Source organism: Schistocerca americana, chromosome 1 (genome assembly GCF_021461395.2).
Source record: "Schistocerca americana isolate TAMUIC-IGC-003095 chromosome 1, iqSchAmer2.1, whole genome shotgun sequence".
NCBI classification, from domain to species: Eukaryota; Metazoa; Arthropoda; class Insecta; order Orthoptera; family Acrididae; genus Schistocerca; species Schistocerca americana.
In genome coordinates this window covers 1,123,267,964-1,123,287,386 of record NC_060119.1, presented here as the reverse complement: position 1 = coordinate 1,123,287,386, position 19,423 = coordinate 1,123,267,964, and the positions used below count along the sequence as shown (strand labels likewise).

At 41.9% G+C, this 19,423-nt stretch overlaps 1 protein-coding gene across 1 annotated transcript in view; it reads left to right on the top strand.

The window, feature by feature from the left end:
* The window catches only part of LOC124551018 (serine/threonine-protein phosphatase 6 regulatory ankyrin repeat subunit C-like), a 404,623-nt gene that overhangs the window by 347,383 nt on the left and 37,817 nt on the right, over positions 1-19,423 (top strand). The window contains exon 21 of the mRNA XM_047125868.1: positions 1,578-1,868. Coding sequence (XP_046981824.1) covers positions 1,578-1,868 — 291 coding nt within the window. The remainder of the gene's footprint in view (positions 1-1,577; positions 1,869-19,423) is intronic.

Below are 19,423 nucleotides of genomic sequence, written 5' to 3'. Positions count from 1 at the left end.
AACAGTTATAAAATGTTTGTTAAAAAGTTCTGCAACACTATACACATCTGTCACCAATGCATCATTTACTCTTAATGCTATTTGTTCCTCTTCATGTCTGGTTCTACCGGTCTCCTCCTTCACTATATCCCATATTGTCTTTATTTTGTTATCTGATATGACTATCTTTTCCTTGTAATATATTTGCTTTGACATCCGTATTACAGTCTTTAATATTTTGCAGTATTTCTTATAATGTGCTATAGCATCAACATTGGAAATGTTTCGGATTGACAGATACAGTTTTCTTTTTGTTTTACAAGATACCCCTATTCCTCGAGTAATCCATGGCTTCTTTGTAGACTTTGCTCTAACCTTGGTAAGTTTTGGGGGAAAGCAGTGTTCAAATAAGGTAAGCACTTTATTAGCAAAAATGTTATATTTTTCATTCATGCCATGAGCACTGTAAACATCAGTCCAGTGAATGTCTCTGAGGAGTGTCCTAAAATAATCAATTTTTGGCTTACTGATTACCCTCTTGAGCTCAGATTTAACAGATTTTATATCCTGTTCAGTATTAACATTTAACAGAAGGAACTGCATGTCATGGTCTGAGAGGCCATTGACTATTGGTTTTGTAATATAATTTTGTTCATTTGACTTTCCTATAAAGATATTATCAATGGCTGTTTGTGAGCAAGTGGTTATCCTAGTGGAGAACTTTACTGTGGGAATTAAGTTGAAATGATAGTGTTACTAACTCAAATAGGTTCTTATTGGGAGAGTCTTTAAGGAAATCTACATTGAAATCACCAGCAACCACTATTTCTTTGTTTTTGGTTGTTAAATGGGCCAGTACAGCTTCAAGGTGGTTTACAAACAGATTAAAGTTACCTGCAGGTGCTCGATATACACTTAATATTATGAAAGATTTTTTGTGAAAATCTAATTCTGTTGCACATGCTTCCATATGCTGTTCTAGGCAAAATTTATGAATGTCTATGTTCTTAAATTTATGACAGTTCCTGATGAATGTGGCAACTCCTCCTTTCTCCATTTCTGATCTACAATAGTGAGATGCTAACCTAAACCCTGTAACACTTAAAAGTTCTATACCAGTGGTCACATGATGTTCAGAGAGGCAGATTATGTCAGCTGGGTTTGAAGACTCTAATTCATCTATGCAGATAGTTAATTCATTAATTTTATTTGATTTCCTTTACTACTTGCTGAATGTACAGTTTTAACAGCATGTGGTATGGGCTATAGCCTTGTCTCACTCACTTCTCAGCTACTGTCTCCCTCTCATATCCTTTGTCTGTTTCAACTACAGTCTGGTTTCTGTACAACTTGTAGATAATCTTCTGCATCTTGCATTTTATTTTGCTAGCTTCAGAATTTCAAAAAATGTATTCCAGTTGACATCGTCAAAAATTTTCACTGTGTCTACAAGTGCTAATTCTAATAACATGTTGTGAACTTGAGGGAAAGAGGAATGTTCACATGTTTAACTTATCAGTTGACTTTAAATTATTATGAAACTTGTGGTACTTCAGTTGATGTATTCAGGGTAAGAATTAAATGAAAATCATTTTCAGGTAGTGGAGGCCTTGGTTGCGGCTGGAGCAGATGTCACATTGAAGGATGTCACTGGTCGAACACCCCTGCACTGGGCAGCCAAGGCACACAGTGTGGAAGGTCTGGAGCTGTTACTGAAAAAGGCAGCAAGCATTGATGAACAGGACAGCGATGGCCAAACTCCACTGATGCTTGCTGTTGGTAGCAGTAATGCAGTCAATTTACTGCTGAGGAAAGGCGCGAGTATAAATGTGAAAAATCACTCTGGGAAGACAGCCCTGGAAGAAGCAATGGATCATGGCAGTCATGGTGTAAGTTCAAACTACACAAGTCTCACCAAAGAAAGACTCTTTTATTGTATTGTAAGACACAAACAACAGCATGGCCCCAGTGAAACAGAGTTCATTCTTCATCCAGAAACACAAACACAGAAACAATCCAGATACTGATACAAGCAGATGTTGACAACAAGTATGAATATCATATGAGAGTGAGAGCCTGCTGTTCAGTGATTATAAAGATGAGGGCTCTGGTAGACAGCATGGCAGATGCAGAGATGCGTGCACAAGTAATGTGGCCCACAGCAGGCAGCCTCTGGTGGCTGCCACAGACAGATGCTGTTTGCATAATATACGAAGTTTAGCACACTGGTGGCCTGATGCTGCAGTGCATATCCAAGTTTTACACACAGGGTTATAGTAATAGGTCCTGATCCATTTCTAATTAAGTCATATTTGCATTTCTTCTGATGTGACTGTAATAATGAACACAAACCGGAATTCTAACGTGGGGGACAGGTGACAGATGGTGCATTTTTTTATCACTTTTAAGGTATGATTTTAACTGATATTGAATTAAGTACATTCTAAACTAAGTATGATATGAACTGAATGATGCAGTGTGTTTTATGAAACTATGTAAATTAATTAAGATGCCAAGATATTACACAGACACTGTTTCATTTAGTATATGAATATCAATGTCTACTTACGGTGGCAGTGGGTTTGGGTGTTTTCTTGGAACTTAGTAATGTCGATATATGTGAGATAAAGGCTTACAGTGTTTGCTGTGAACTAATTGTATGCCTTTTCAGTTATCATTTGTGCTGTATCTGGTAAGGTTCAGATGGATCCTTGATTAATGTGCTTAACTCATCAGCAAATCTTACAGTTTTTGGAGCATGCTTTAAAGTCATTCAAAGGGCAAGGATAGGAGCAGTCTCAGTACCTGTATTTTGGGACCCCCACATGTTGCACTTTCCCTTCCTGAGATTAATGGCAAAATCAGACAATTTAATCTGCGCTACTGTTTTTAACAAAGGGTAAAATAAAGTAAGTTGTGAGAATGAGGTACCATTATGGAAGGAGTAAAGTTAACAACTCACCATATACTGAGGCATTAAGTGGTCAGTAGGCACATAAACAAGACTGAAAATGTTGCTAAGCTTTTGGTTTATGTCCTTCTTCAAAGCTAAATAATCCAGAATATTCATACACACACATAACTGTTCATGGCTAAATTGTCACAGCCGACTACATTGTATCAGCACTACAACGAAGGTTTGTATTGGGTGGAGGCTCTAAGGAAGAAAGGAGGTCAGGAGGGGGGAAACAGTATTGAAGGAAGGGTGCTGGAAGCATTGGCAGCAAGTGCAAAGGGTTTGGGAAGTTTCATCAGTGTGCACACTCTGGCAAAGGCAGGGGCAGATGTGTATGCTGCTCAGTGATATGGAGGAGCATTGTGGGATGTTGTAAGAACAACTTCCATTTATTTAGTTCAGCTGGTAATTGGGGGTAGGGGAGGGAGGGGGGTTAGGAAGAGGGAAAGAGGGAGGTGAAGGGGAATCCTGATGGCACAGGTCATGAAGCAACTGCTGAAGTCTAGCATGTTGCACCCAGCAGGGTATTTATCACCAAGTGGTCAGCTTTGCTCTTGACGACAGTTTGGTGGAGGAGACTTTTTCAGGTGGACATTGTTACTTAAGAGGCCATGCCAAAATTAGAGCAGAGCTGGTATGTGATATGACTGCTTTTACAGGTGGCCCAACCTCTGATAGGGTAGGATAATTCTGTGACTGGACTGAAGTGGAATATGGGTGCGTAGGACGGGGCTTGCACCTGGATTTTCCATGCACATACTTTGTATAATAACTCTTCTCTCCAGTCAGGCTATAGTGCTGGTGCAGTGTAGTTGACCAAGATAATGTAATCATACAGGTGTATATGCATGTATATATTTCCTTCGCTGTACTACTGAGTAAAGAATCTTGTTGCTGGAGGTGCTGTATAGAAGACACTCCTGCCCCTTTTCTGCACACCTCATACAATCATTTTGTCACCATACACTTCAGTCATCAAAAGTTGGAAGCCTTCAGCCAAACGTCCCACATATGTCATCCATCTGAATCCGACAAACTATGTAATTAAACAATGGTGTCTCACACATATAAATTCAATATGATATGAGGCACTTGGATGAAAATGATATGATTTCTGCACTGGTTGATAGCACATTGCAATATAGATTTTGCAACCTACAGTGGACAATAACTTCATACTAAAAATTTATTATGGCTATGAAACAATATGTCAAGAATAAGTTTGTAAATACTGTACTAAACACCAGTCACAGATTGATTCTTGAGTCTTTCCATACTAATGTATTCTCATGTGAATTTTAAAGTACACTGTAGCAGAACACACTATTACTGTTCTACAAAGCTACTTCAGTTTTGATTATGACTACACTAAAACATTTATTAGCTCTGCGAGTTAGTTTTAACCTTGTTACATAGCAGAAAATATGTAATTCTACTCCTCACAGCTGTAATAACATCATCAAAGGTGATCACATAGATACTGTATACCAGGCAGCTGTTTTTCCTCATTCTGATAAACTTTTGTGGGAAGAGAGGCAATGGAAAGATGATATGGAAAGGATTAGGGAGAAGAAACTGTTTACAGCTGAGTAATCCCATTGTTACAGATGTAAAATTTGTACAACTGAAAGTGAAGTGTTAATATGAAAATAAAAACCCAAAAGCTATAATTTTTATAGGTAGACCTTAATCTGAGCAAAATACAAAGCTTAATGAAGTAAGCTGTGTTCATTTGTCATTAAAAAAGTGCAAGGGACAGCATTTATGAAAATATATCAGGCATTAAACAGATATACCATTATTAATATATAATAAGACAATTAAGCATTATGGATGTAACATTTTATTGTTAAAGACATAACACATCCATCTGACTGAAATCAGAAGTATTGAGATGTTGATAGGCACATATAAAAGAAGGGAAACTTCTAGCTTTCAGAATTATCTTTTTGATAAGCTACAATACAGTAAAACACACACACACACACACACACACACACACACACACACACACACAAATGCCTATGCCCCTACCTAGTGCTGGCTAGATTGATGTTATTTAGTGGCAGATGGGCTGCTTGTCGTGGGAGTAGTGTTGGGTAGGGTGTGTTACAGCAGAGGGAGGCAGGGATATGGACTGCAGATGTCTGGCTAGTGGCTTACAGGTAGGCCAGTTTGCCTGCTAGGAATGGAGGGAGGGGTGGCAGGTATAGTTGTAGGGGCTAGTGGGAAGTGGCACACACTAATGGTGATGTGATGACATGAATTGGGACGACAGGATGGAGGAAGGGAAAATTGTTGGATGGAGGATGTGGGGGTAGTGGGTTACCTGAGATTAAGGCCAGGATGATTATGGAGTGGAGGATGTGTTGTAAAGATGACACCCATCTGTGTAGTTCAGAGAAGCTGGTGGTGGAGAGTAGGATCCAGATAACTCAGCTTGTGAAGCAGCCACTGAAACTGAGGATGTGGGCTCAGCTGTATGTTGTGCCAACGGGGGATCAACATTGTTCTTGGCAACAGTTAGTCAGTGGTCTTTCATCCTGGTGGACAGCTCCTTGGTAGTCATACCAAAATAAAAGGCTGTGCAGTGTTTGTGGCAGACTTTGTATAAGATATGCTGCTTTCATAGGAGACCTGGCCTCTGATGGGCTAGGATAAGTCTGTGACTGGATTGGAGTGGGAGGTGCTGGGTGGGTGGATTGGGCAAGGGATATGATTCATGTGACAAGGGGTTGGAAGAGGGAGTGGTATAGGGATGCACAAAGATGTTTTATAGGTTTTGTGGATGACGGAACACAACTTTAGGGGGCGGGAGCACAGGGGGGGGGGGGGGGGGATCTTGAGTACTATGACCCTCATTTCAGGGCAGGATGAGAGATAATCAAAGCCCTAATGAAGAATAGGTTCAGTTCTTCCAGTACAGTGTGATACTGGGTGATGAGGGGGACACTTCTTTGTAGCTTAATCTTAGGGGGTGGTGTGAGGGCTAGGTGTATGTGAGGATGTGGCAAGCAAAATCTGTTTGGGGCGGTGTAGGGGGGGGGGGGGGGGCTGTTGCCTGATTTTGAATTCTTTTGTGAGGTCTTCAGCATATTGGGCATGGGAGTTCTTGTAACTGCTGATACATCATCCCTGGGTAGTGAGACTGTGTGGGATGGATTTTTTGGTGTGGAAGTGATGGCAGCTATCAAAATACAGGTACTGTTGATGGTTGACGTGTTTAATGTGGATGGAGGTGTCGATGGATCCATAAATGAGATGGAAGTCAACATCCAGGAAAGGTGGCACATTAGGTGGAGGATGACCAGTGGAAGTGGATGGGAGAAAGTGTGCCAAGATTGTGGAGAAATCTGGACAGGGTCTCTTGGCCCTGAGTCCAGATCATGAAGATATCATTAATGAACCTGAAGCAGATAGGGATTGGGAGTTTTGGGAGGCTATGAGGGTTTCCTATTGATAGCCTATAAACAGATTAACATAGGAGGGTGCCATGCAGGTGCCCGTGGATGAGATGTGAATTATGTATGTAAACCTTCCCTTCAAAGGAAAAGCACAGTATAGCCAACCATGCATGACTTATCTGCAGTGATGAGAATACCCTTGCCCAATTTGCTGAAGCCCTCACAAAGACCTTCATAGACAGGCAATATCCCCCAAACCACAAACAGATGTCCCATTATGTAATCCTACACACCCTCAATCCTCCCACTACCCCCAAGAATCAGCTAAAAAGGAGTGGCACCCTCATCACTCAATATCACCCTTGACTGTAACAGATGAACCATATCCTTCACCAGGTTCTTTGACTGTCTCTGATCCTGCCATGAAATGAGGGACATCCTATCCAAGATCCTTCCCAACCCTCCTAAACTGGTGATCTGTCACCCACTCTACTTACACAACACCTTAGTCCATTGCTACAGCACTCCCACTCCAAACCCCTTGCCACAGGAATCATATCCCTGTAGTAGGTCAAAGTGCAAGACCTACCCAGTCCCCCCACGCAGTCCGTTCTCCTCAAGTCCTCTTACAGGTTTAGCCTACCCCATCAGAGGCAGGGCCACCTGGAAAATCAGCCATGTGATGTATCAGCTCTGCTGCAAACACTGCACAGTCTTTTATTTTGGTATGGCTACCATCCAGCTGCCACCAGGATGACTGGTCACTGCAAAACTGTTGTCAAGAACAGAGTTGACCACTTATTGCCATGACATGAAGCTGAGCACAACATGACCAATTTCAATGGCTGATTCACAGCCCAAGCCATTTGGATCCTTCGCTCCACAACCACCTTCTCTGAACTATGCAGATGGGAGTCACTCTTAAACACATCCTCCATTCCTGTAACTTTCCTGGCCTCAGTCTTAGGTTACCCACTGTCCCTGCATCCTTTGCCAAACAGATTCCCCTTCTTATGTCCTGTCACACCCTCCAAACTCACAACCCCACATTGCCCTCAGTGTGTGCTGCTTCCCATTGGCTGCCGCAACTATACCCGCTACCCCTCACTTCCACATTTGTAGCCAACAAACAAGCCTCCCTGTGGGCTGCTGGCAACTCACCCCCAGTCCCTCTCCCTGCCTCCCTTCTCACTCCACCTAGCCCCTCCCACATTACCCCCCCCCCCTCCCCCTTCCCACTACTAGCCCACCTGCCACTAAATAGCATCAGTTTAAGTGGCACAATGTAGAAGCATTAATGTAAGTGTGTGTGTGTGTGTGTGTGTGAGAGAGAGAGAGAGAGAGAGAGAGAGAGAGAGAGAGAGATTTTGTGTGTGTGTGTGTGTGTGTGTGTGTGTGTGTGTGTGTGTGTGTATGTGTGTGTGTGCGTGCATGTGCAAGTGTGCGCTCACGCTTCTGTACTACAGCTCATCAAAAGATAATACCCGAAGCTATCAAGTTTTCCTTGTTTTATATCAATACCAGAGAAGGAAAGTTGCTATTCACCATATAGTGGAGATACTGAGTCGCGATAGGCACACTAAAAAGATTCACACACTCATAGCTTTTGGCCGTCAAGCCTTTGTCTACATCTACATCTACATGATTACTGTGCAATTCACATTTTAGTGCTTGGCAGAGGGTTCATTAAACCACAATCATACTATCTCTACCATTCCACTCCCGAACAGCGTGCAGTGAAAACGAACACCTAAACCTTTCTGTTCGAGCTCTGATTTCTCTTATTTTATTTTGATGATCATTTCTACCTATGTAGTTTGGGCTCAACAAAATATTTTCGCATTCAGAAGAGAAAGTTGGTGACAAATTTTGTAAATAGATCTCACCGTGACGAAAAACATCTTTGCTTTAATGACTTCCATCCCAACGTATCCTATCTGCCACACTCTCTCCCCTATTACGTGATAATACAAAATGAGCTGCCCTTTTTTGCACCCTTTCGATGTCCTCCGTCAATCCCACCTGATAAGGATCCCACACCGCGCAGCAATATTCTAACAGAGGATGAACGATTGTAGTGTAAGCTGTCTCTTTAGTGGACTTGTTGCATCTTCTAAGTTTCGTGCCAATGAAACGCAACCTTTGGCTTGCCTTCCCCACAATATTATCTATTTGGCCTTTCCAACTGAAGTTGTTCATAATTTTAACACCCAGGTACTTAGTTGAATTGACAGCCTTGAGAATTGTACTATTTATCGAGTAATCGAATTCCAATGGATTTCTTTTGGAACTCATGTGGATCGCCTCACACTTTTCGTTATTTAGTGTCAACTCCCACCTGCCACATCATACCACAATCTTTTCTAAATCGCTTTGCAACTGATACTGGTCTTCGGATGACCTTACTAGATGGTAAATTACAGCATCATCTGCAAACAACCTAAGAGAACTGCTCAGATTGTCACCCAGGTCATTTATATAGATCAGGAACAGCAGAGGTCCCAGGACGCTTCTCTGGGGAACACCTGATATCACTTCAGTTTTACTCGATGATTTGCCGTCTATTACTACGAACTGCGACCTTCCTAACAGGAAATCACGAATCCAGTCGCACAACTGAGACAATACCCCATAGGCCCGCAGCTTGATTAGAAGTCACTTGTGAGGAAGAAGTCACTTGTGAGGAACAGTGTCAAAAGCTTTCTGGAAATCTAGAAATACGGAATCAACTTGAGATCCCCTGTTGATAGCTGCAATTACTTCGTGCAAATAAAGAGCTAGCTGCGTTGCACAAGAACGATGTTTTCTGAAACCATGCTGATTACATATCAATAGATCATTCCCTTCGAGGTGATTCATAATGTTTGAATACAGTATATGCTCCAAAACCCTACTGCAAATCGACGTCAATGATATAGGTCTGTAGTTCGATGGATTACTCCTACTGCTCTTCTTAAACACTGGTGTGACCTGTGCAATTTTCCAATCTGTAGGTACAGATCTATTGGTGAGCGAGTGGTTGTATATGATTGCTAAGTAGGGAGCTATTGTATCAGCGTAATCTGAAAGGAACCTAATCGGTATACAATCTGGACCTGAAGACTTGCCCATATCAAGCGATCTACTTCTAAGAAACTCATGCTAGCAGCTGTTCATGTTTCAAATTCTGGAATATTTCATTCGTCTTCCCTGGTGAAGGAATTTCGGAAAACTGCATTCAATAACTCCGCTTTAGCGGCACAGTCGTCGGTAACAGTACCATCGGCACTGTGCAGTGAAGGTATTGACTGTGACTTGCTGCTTGTGTACTTTACATACAACCAGAATTTCTTCAGATTTTCTACCAAATTTCGAGACAATGTTTCATTGTGGAACCTATTAAAGGCATCTCGCATTGAAGTCCGTGCCAAATTTCACGCGTCTGTAAATTTTTAGCCAATCTTTGGAATTTCGTGCTCTTCTGAACTTCTCATGATTTTTCCATTGCCTCTGCAACAGCATTTGGACCTGTATTTTGTACCATGGGGGATCAGTTCCATCTCTTACCAATTTATGAGGTATGAATCTCTCAGTTCGTGGACTAACTGGTCAAAATAATTTTTGGAGAAAGCATTTAGGACAACCTCGGAAGATGTTTTCTGCCTACCACCCGTTTTGAACAAGTATTTTTGCCAACATATTGAGAGAAGGTTGAAGTCCCCACCAACTATAACCATATGAGTGGGGTATTTATTTGTTATGAGACTCAAATTTTCTCTGAACTGTTCAGTAACTTGGGGTTGGTAGAAAGAGCCAATTATTAGCTTAGTTCGGCTTTTAAGTATAACCTCCACCCATACCAATTTGCACGGAGTATCTACTTCGACTTCACTACAAGATAAACCACTACTGACAGACACAAACACTCCACCACCAATTCTGCCTAATCTGTCTTTCCTGAACACCGTCTGAGACTTCATAAAAATTTCTGCAGAACTTATTTCAGGCTTTAGCCAGCTTTCTGTACCTATAACAATTTCAGCTTCTGTGCTTTCTATTAGCGGTTGAAGCTCAGGGACTTTCCCAGCACAACTACAACAATTTTCAACTACAATTCTGACTGTTCCTTGATCCAAGCACGTCCTGTATTTGCCATGCACCCTTTGAGATTGCAGCCCACCCCGTACTTTTCCGAGGCCTTCTAACCTAAAAAACTGCCCAGTCCATGCCACACAGCTTCCGCTACCCATGTAGCTGCCAGCTGAGTGTAGTGAAATCCTGACCTATTCAGCGGAACCCAAAACCCCACCATCCTATGGTACAAGTCATGGAATCTGCAGCCAACCCGGTTGCAAAACCGTCTGAACCTCTGATTCAGACCCTCCACCCGGCTCTGCACCAAAGGTCCACAGCCGTTTCTGTCAATGATGCTGCAGATGGTGAGCTCTGCCTTCATCTCGTAAGCAAGACCGGCAGCCTTCACCAAATCAGATAGCCGCTGGAACCCAGAGAGAATTTCCTCAGATCCAAAGTGACACACGTCATTAGTGCCGACATGGGCCACCACCGGTAGCTGGCTGCACCCTGTGCTCTTCATGGCATCCGGAAGGATCCTTTCCACATCAGGGATGACTACACCCAGAATGCACACAGAGTGCACACTGGATTTCTTCCCCTCCTTAGCCGCCATATCCCTAAGGGGCCCCATTACACGCCTAACATTGGAGCTCCCAACTACCAATAAGCCCACCCTCTGCGATTGCCCAGACCTTGAAGGCTGAGAATCATCCTCTTAAACCGGGCAGGCAGCTGCAACTGGCTCAGCCAGAGACAGTACCTGAAACATGTTTGTCAGATGCATGGGGAGGCTTTCTGATCAGCCTCCGGGGACATCTTTCGCTGCCTGCCACGCCTTGGTATGACCTCCCAATCAACCACAGGCGAGGGCTCGGAGCCCCACTGCGGGCAGCAACCGGGGCAACCACAGTGGCAGACCGATCTGGGGACAGATGGGACGAGGTTGACATCCCCGTGATACCCAAGTCCAGCTCCCCACAGTGGTGCCCATTGCCAACAGCCTCAATCTGTGTGACTGAAGTCAGCGCCACCTGCAGCTGTGAGCAAAGGGATGCCAACTCAGCCCTCATCCGAACACAGCAATCACAGTCCCTGTCCATTCTAATCGATGTTGAACAACAGTTACTGAAACACGAGTCCGTGCCTAGGTAACGCAAGGGAAACACGCAAAGAATGTATGAACTAACCTGTACAAATGCCTAACAACTGCACTACAATCTGCCTGAATTTACGATTACAGTAACTAAAACTCAAACTTACACCTCCTATATGAAACTCACATGCAATTTAAGTAAGAATCTACAAAGTTAACATAGAAAAGAAGCTATATACGTGTCTTTCTGCACTGTCAATGTGCATCAGCTGGGAGCTCAGGCCACAGCAGTAGACACACATACACACACGCACACACACACTCAAGCAAACACAACTTGCACACACATCTGCAGTCTCAGAGAGCTGAAACCACACTGCGATCAGCAGCACCAGTGCATGATGGGCGTGTTGACTGGGTGGTGGTAAGGAGGAGGCTGGGGCGGGGAGGGGGAGTGATAGTACGGTGGGAGTGGTGGACAGTGAAGTGTTGCAGTTTAGACGGAGGGCAGGAGAGAAGGTGTGTGTGTCGGGGGTGGGGGGGGGTGGGGGGGTAAGTAGCAGAAAGGAGAGAAATAAAAATAAATTAAAAGACTGGGTGTGGCGGTGAAATGACGGCTGTGTAATGCTGGAATGGGAACAAGGAGGGGGCTGGATGGGTGAGGACAGTGACTAACGAAGGTTGAGGCCAGGAGGGTTACGGGAATGTAGGATGTACTGCAGGGAAAGTTCCCACCTGTGCAATTCAGAAAAGGTGGTATTAATGGGAAGGATCCAGATGGCACAGGCGTTGAAGCAGTAATTGAGATGAGGGGTATCATGTTTGGGAGCGTGTTCAGCAACAGGTTGGTCCACTTATTTTTTGGCCACAGTTTGTCAGTGGCCGTTTATGCGGACAGACAGCTTGTTGGTTTTCATGCCTACATAGAATGCAGCACAGTGGTTGCAGCTTAGCTTGTAAATCACATGACTGGTTTCACAGGTAGCCCTGCCTTTGATGGGATAGGTGATATTAGTGACTGGACTGGAGTAGATTGTGGTAGGAGGATGAATGGGACAGGTCTTGCATCTAGGTCTATTACAGGGGTATGAGCCATGCGGTAAGGGATTGGGATCAGGGGTTGTGTATGGATGGATGAGTATATTGTGTAGGTTCGGTGGATGGCGGAATACCACGGTAGGAGGGGTGGGAAGGATAGTGGGTAGGACATTTCTATTTCAGGGCACGATGAGAGGTAATTGAAACCCTGACAGAGTATGTAATTCAGTTGCTCTAGTCCTGGATGGTGCTGAGTTATGAGGGGAATGCCCCTCTGTGGCCGGACTGTGGAACTTTGGGAGATGGTGGGAGACTGGAAAGATAAGGCACGAGAGATTTGTTTTTGTACAAGGATGGGAGGATAATTATGGTCAGTGAAGACTTCAGTGAGACCCTAGACCCCAGTATATTTAGAGAAGGACTGCTCGTTACTGCAGATGTGACAAGCAAGAGTGGCTAGGCTGTATGGAAGGGACTTCTTGGTATGGAATGGGTGGCAGCTGTCGAAATGGAGGTATTGCTGGTGGTTAGTAGGTTTGATATGGATGGAGGTACTGATGTAGCCATCTCTGAGGTGGAGGTCAACATCTAGGAAGGTGGCTTGTTGAGTTGAGTAGGACTAGGTGAAGCAAATTGGGGAGAAAGTGTTGAGGTTCTGGAGGAATGTGAATAAGGTGTCCTCACCTTCAATCCATATAGCAAAAATGTCATCAATGAATCTGGACCAGCCAGCCGGGGTGGCTGATTCGTTCTAGGCACTACAGTCTGGAACCGCGCGATCTCTATGGTAGCAGGTTCAAATCCTGCCTCGAGCATGGATGTGTGTGAAACCCTTAGGTTAGTTAGGTTTAAGTAGTTCTAATTTCTAGGGGACTGGTGACCTCAGATGTTAAGTCTCATAGTGCTCAGAGCCATTTGAACCATTTTGAATCTGAACCAGGTGAGGGTTTTAGGATTCTGGGATTTTAGGAAGGATTTTCCTAGATGGTCCATGAATAGGTTAGCATAGGATGGTGCCATGCGGGTGCCTATAGCCATACCGTGGATTTGTTTGTAGGTAATGCCTTCAAAGGAGAAGTAATTGTGGGTGAGGATAGAGTTGGTCTTGAAGACTAGGAAGGAGGTTGTTGGTTTGGAATCTATAGGGCGTCTGGAAAGGTGGTGTTCGATAGCAGTAAGGCCATGGGCATTAGGAATGTTAGTGTACAGGGAGGTGGCATCAATAGTGATGAGCAGGGCACCGTGTGGTAAAGGGATAGGGACTGTGGAGAGTCGGTCAAGGAAACGGTTGGTATCTTTTATATAGGAGGATAGGTTCTGGGTAATACGTTGAAGGTGTTAGTCTACGAGAGCAGAGATTCTCTCAGTGGGGGCACAGTAACTGGCCACAATGGGGCGTCCTGGGTGGTTGGGTTTATGGACTTTAGGAAGCATTTAGAAGGTGGGAGTGTGGGGAGTGGTAGGGGTAAGTAGAGAGATGGACTCTGAGGAGTGGTTCTGGGATGGGCCTAAGGATTTGAGTAGTGACTGGATATCATGCTGAATTGCTGGAATGTGATCACTGTGGCATGGTTTGTAGGTGGAAGTATCTGACGGCTGACAGAGTCCTTCTGCCACATAATCCTTGCCGTTCAAAACAACAGTGGTGGAGCCTTTGTCTGCAGGTAGGATTATAAGATTGGGATCAGTTTTTAGATGGTGAACTGCAGTTCTTTCTGCGGATGTAAGGTTAGTATGCATGTTGAGGGATTTGGGGAATGATGTTGAGGCAAGGTTCAAGGATAAGAAATTCTGGAAAGTTAACAGGGGGTGGTTTGGAGGCAGTGGAGGTGGATCACTGTAGGATGGAGCAGTGAACTGACTTAGCCAATGTTCAATATTGGTCTCTGGTTGAGTCTGATTGGATGGGTTGATGGCGAAAAAGTGTTTCCACTGCAGGGACCGGGAGAAGGAGAAAAGGTCTTTAGCTAGTCCTGCATGGTTGAATTTGGGATTGGGGCAAAAGGTGAGGCCTTTGGAAAGGACTGATATTTCTGTGGGACAAAGGCTTCTGGAGGAAAGGTTCATGACTGTCTTGTGGGTCTGATTAGGTTTTGGGTTCTGTGTGGTGGTGGGAGGGAGATTTGGAGGGTGGGGTAAGTGTAGTAGGTCTGCAAGACAGGGTCTGTCAGCTATGAGGGGGCGTGGGGGAGGTTTGGAGGTTGTTGTAGAAGTGGTGGACAGTGGTACTCCGAGGCAGGAGTAGGAAGTGAGCAGGATGGAGAGCTTTTTGAGGTGGCGTTGTGCATGTTGCTCAAGTTTGTGCAGGGGAAGAGTTTCAGTGTGTGTTATTAGTTCCAGGAATTTGGGATTACATAACAGGAGAATTTTGTGGATGGAGAGAAGGTACTGCAGGGGGGATTGGGCTTGGTTGATATAGTTTTGCAGGACTATGTTGGTGAGGGCTAAGGATTGGCAGAATATGAACAGGTGGAGATCATTGTGGAAGGAGGGGTGGCAACCAGAAATGGGTAATTTGATGGTAAGGCCATTAGGGGGCATTTCATGAGCCAAGCAACAACACAAGAACAGTATGTAGGACTGGGATTTGGCCAGGGATAAGGAAACATTTCTGTATTGTTGCAGATGGACGGAGGAAGGTCCCATGGTGGTGCAAAAATATGAAAAATTACGTAAGAAAGTAGACTTACGTCCAAAAAATTACATAAAAATACACCCAAATTCGTGTGAAAATTAGGAAAAGTGCAAAATGGTTGTCTTTGATGGGATAGGTGATGTTAGTGACCGGACTGGAGTAGATTGTGGTAGGAGGATGTATGGGACAGGTCTTGCATCTAGGTCTATTACATCATATACATCATATTATATAAAATACTGAATGATAACAATACTTACATTATTTTTCTTAATTATGGCTTCATTTGTAAACACAAAAGTTAGTGAACATATATTGGACAAGCATGACCTACTAGTAAACAAATGGAATAATAAATTTTGTGAGATTTAATGTATTACGCGAAATCACTTATTAGATGCCATTGGAATTACAGAACTTTCAGAACAGGACTGTAAAACAAAAGGGTTGTTTTATTTCATCAGGATCTTGTAATGTACACACCACTTGGGACAAGTCGACATCATTAGTATCTTTGTTTTATTCCCTATCCTTAAGAAATTTAAATAAACACTTTTTCTTTTTTTCCACATTCTTCACAGCCAGTTTGCCCAACAAATTTATGCAAATGTTCTCATTCAAATTCTAGTTCAACAATAACTCATTGAGCAAAAAATGGAAAAGTTTTCATCATTACAACTGGTTACCTAAGAAGTTAGGAGAGGTTCTTTGTGAACACTCTGGTCTTAATAGGGTTAAATGGAAGTGTGTGCCAATTATCTCAGACAACAAACCTGTTTTAACTGTATGCTTCCTAATTATGTGGACACTGTGGACTTGATGAATGTTTGAAAGCAATCTGAAATCACTCAAACACTGCAAAAACTAGTCAGCATAGATTTTGACCACCTCTGCTGAAACTGCTATTATATGAATTTTATCACTTATGTATTTTGCACATTGTACTAAAGGTGATCAGTCAGTAATGAGAGGGTGTTTAGCTTTCATGCACTGCCACACAAGGTGCATCAGCATTTATCCAATGCCATCAACATCTCTTTTTCCATGGGAAAAACAAAATAAATTTGAATTTAACACAAGATCACAAACATGTTTGCTGAGAGTTACATTGGGCAATGTGTTCCGCTGTTTGAAATGTTGACTAGCTCCGTCAGAGAATATTTCCATCAATTTAAGATTAGGGAATTTAGCTTTTCAGTTCTGAAGTATTTTATCGATAAAAGCATGAACAGGTAGCTTAGCATGTTGCAGGTAATCAGATATACTGATACGTAAAACTGGATCAGTAACTGTGTAAGCAACTGATGTGTAAATAATGATTTGTTGATTACTCCAGTGTGCACTCTACACATCCTCCTGATAAGCAACAGTGAAGTTTGGACTAAAACTAATCTGCAGAACACAAATGCTATCCAAACTATTTTCAGCGTTTTACATTTTTAGGAAGGAATGTTGCTTATTTTTGATAAAACAGTGAATAAGAAACATTGGTAAATTGTTCTGCAACATTTTGAAACCATCATCTATGGAACCATACAGTGTCAGTCAGTTGCAACAGGCACGTAAGCTAAGGTCAGTGAGGGTACTTGTTGCCCACAGTATACTTTGCTGTATAGAAGTTGTTCGTGTGTTTTTGGATCATATTGTATGTATAATTGTGGTTAACAGTGAGGTGTGTGGTTTGAGTAAAGGTGTGTTAGCCTGAAACCAGTAATCACTGCGGCAGAATTTGATCAATGCAACTGAGACAGACAAATAAAAAAAAAATTGTCCAATTTGCTCATCCTACAACAACATTAACTATCTTCCTGTTTTGTCATCATTCCACCACTACCAGCTGATGAATTCATCTGAGGAAAGAGGCAAGAGTTACTTCTTTAAATTTCCATAGTTCGTGAATGAGGTAGATGTATTTTTGAAAAAGTTTTGGAATTTCTTGTTCCATCTGACAAAAATCTAGTATTATGTCTGTAACAGCATATCTGGCCACTGTGATGCATTTTAAAATGTTTTTTTCACTGAAATTTTATCTGTCATAGCTAAATACAAAAACATAATCATTTTTGTTTCATTAAATATAAAATTAAGAATCTGAGGCAAACTCTTACAATTAATTTGTTATGGATGTAATAATAAATTAGTTCCTAGTTTTGTTTTGTTCATTTGTTTGTGTAATGTAAAATGTCTTTCCATTATTATTTGAATTTTTTGGAGATGTCTAAATAATTTATCTGAAACAATGAGAGACATTTTGCAATGAAGAATAAAAATATAACCTATACGCCACTATGATCTAAAGTATTGTACAATTTCAGAAATTAAATGTTCTGACTTTCAAATTCATGTACCGGAGAACAAAAACTATTGCATTTCAAAATTTTGAGTTTTGGTTTCACTTTTCTTGGATTTACCCACCTTTGACAAAGATTAAGAACAAGAAACAAAGCAGTTAATGTAACTTTATTTTTCTACTGTCCTGTTCTGCAGAAGTAAGTGTATTCAAAGATCAGGTATTCAAAGTCATTTGAAGCAATGACAACAATTAAATTTTCTCATATTCCATCCTTCAGAAAGGCACTTCCTTGTGAATTTTCAGTGTGGCATACACTAATTAACCACCTTCCACAGCAATATTGCCAATGACTTCCTCAAGTAAATTCTTTGATTCTTTAATTCTTAATGTGCAATTTCTGTATGTGATATTTCCTTTCACTAGCACCCACATATTTTCTGATGGCTTGTATTGATAGTTGTAAGAGGGGTGTTACACAACCTCATGGCCCATATTTCCTGCTTAGTGGACAAGTTCAAACGTAATGTAAATATTAGCTTTGCACTTTTGATGAAGCTGCATTAGGATGAAGCTGCATACAGACAATAAGACCATATATACTTTGCAGTTGGTACCTGCCCTTAAAATCCTGATGTGCTTCCTATGTGATTTTGATTGGACACCACTGCATCAAAATAATAATGTGGTGACAATGATTTTATTTCCTGATGTACATTTTTCTTGGTCAAGTTTCCCTAGTTGCTACAACATTGTAGAATTCTTCCTTTGTGGGACACTCATTCTGAACATAAAATTCCAGTAAAATATGATGACCAACATCATTTTTGAAATTTCCCAAATAAATTGAGGATCTTCTGCAACTAATGTCTTTCTTTGGTGGTCAAAACTTTGTTTCCTTATTACAACTTTCCATTCCCTATGCTTCCATACATATTCTCCATAAATTTCATCGTAATACACCATATCTGGAAAGTTGCACAGGTCACACCAATATTCAAGAAAGGTAGTAGGAGTAATCCACTAAATTACAGGCCCATGTTATTAATGTCAATATGCAGCATTATTTTGGGACATATATTGTGTTCGAACATTACGAATTACTTTGAAGAAAATGGTCTATTCGACACACAGTCAACACGGATTTAGAAAACATCGTTCTTGTAAAACACAACTAGCTCTTCACTCACATGAAGTGTCGAGTGCTATTGACAAGGGATTTCAAATTGTTTGTGTTTTTCTGGATTTCTGGAAGGCTTTTGACTCTGTACCACACAAGCCACTTGTAGTGAAATTGCGTTATTATGGAATATCAACTCAGTTATGTGACTGGTTTTGTGATTTCCTGCCAGAGAGGTCATAGTTTGTAGTAATTGACGGGAAGCCATTGAGTAAAACAGAAGTGATTTCTGGAGTTCCCCAAGGTAGTGTTATAGGCCCTTTGCTGTTCCTTATGTATATAAACGATTTGGGAGACAATGTGAGGAACCGTCTTAGGTTGTTTTCAGATGACGCTGTCATTTATTGACTAGTAAAGTAATCAGAAGATCAAAACAAATTTCAAAATGATTTAGAAAAGATATTTGTATGGTGTGAAAATTGCAATTGACCTCAAACAATGAAAAGTGTGAGGACACCCACATGAGTGCTAAAAGGAATCCGTTAAACTTTGCTTACACAATAAATCAGTCAAATCTAAAAGCTGTAAATTCAACTAAATACCTAGGAATTACAATTATGAACAACTTAAATTGGAAGGAACACATAGAAGATTTTGTGGGGAAGTCTAATAAAAGACTGCATTTTATTGGCTGGACACTTAGAAAATGTAACCAATCTAATGTGCTGGGAAAGTCCCTGAGCTTCAAGTACTAATAGAAAGCACAGAAGCTGAAATCGTTATAGGTACAGAAAGCTGGCTAAAGCCTGAAATAAGTTCTGCAGAAATTTTTATGAAGTCTCAGACGGTGTT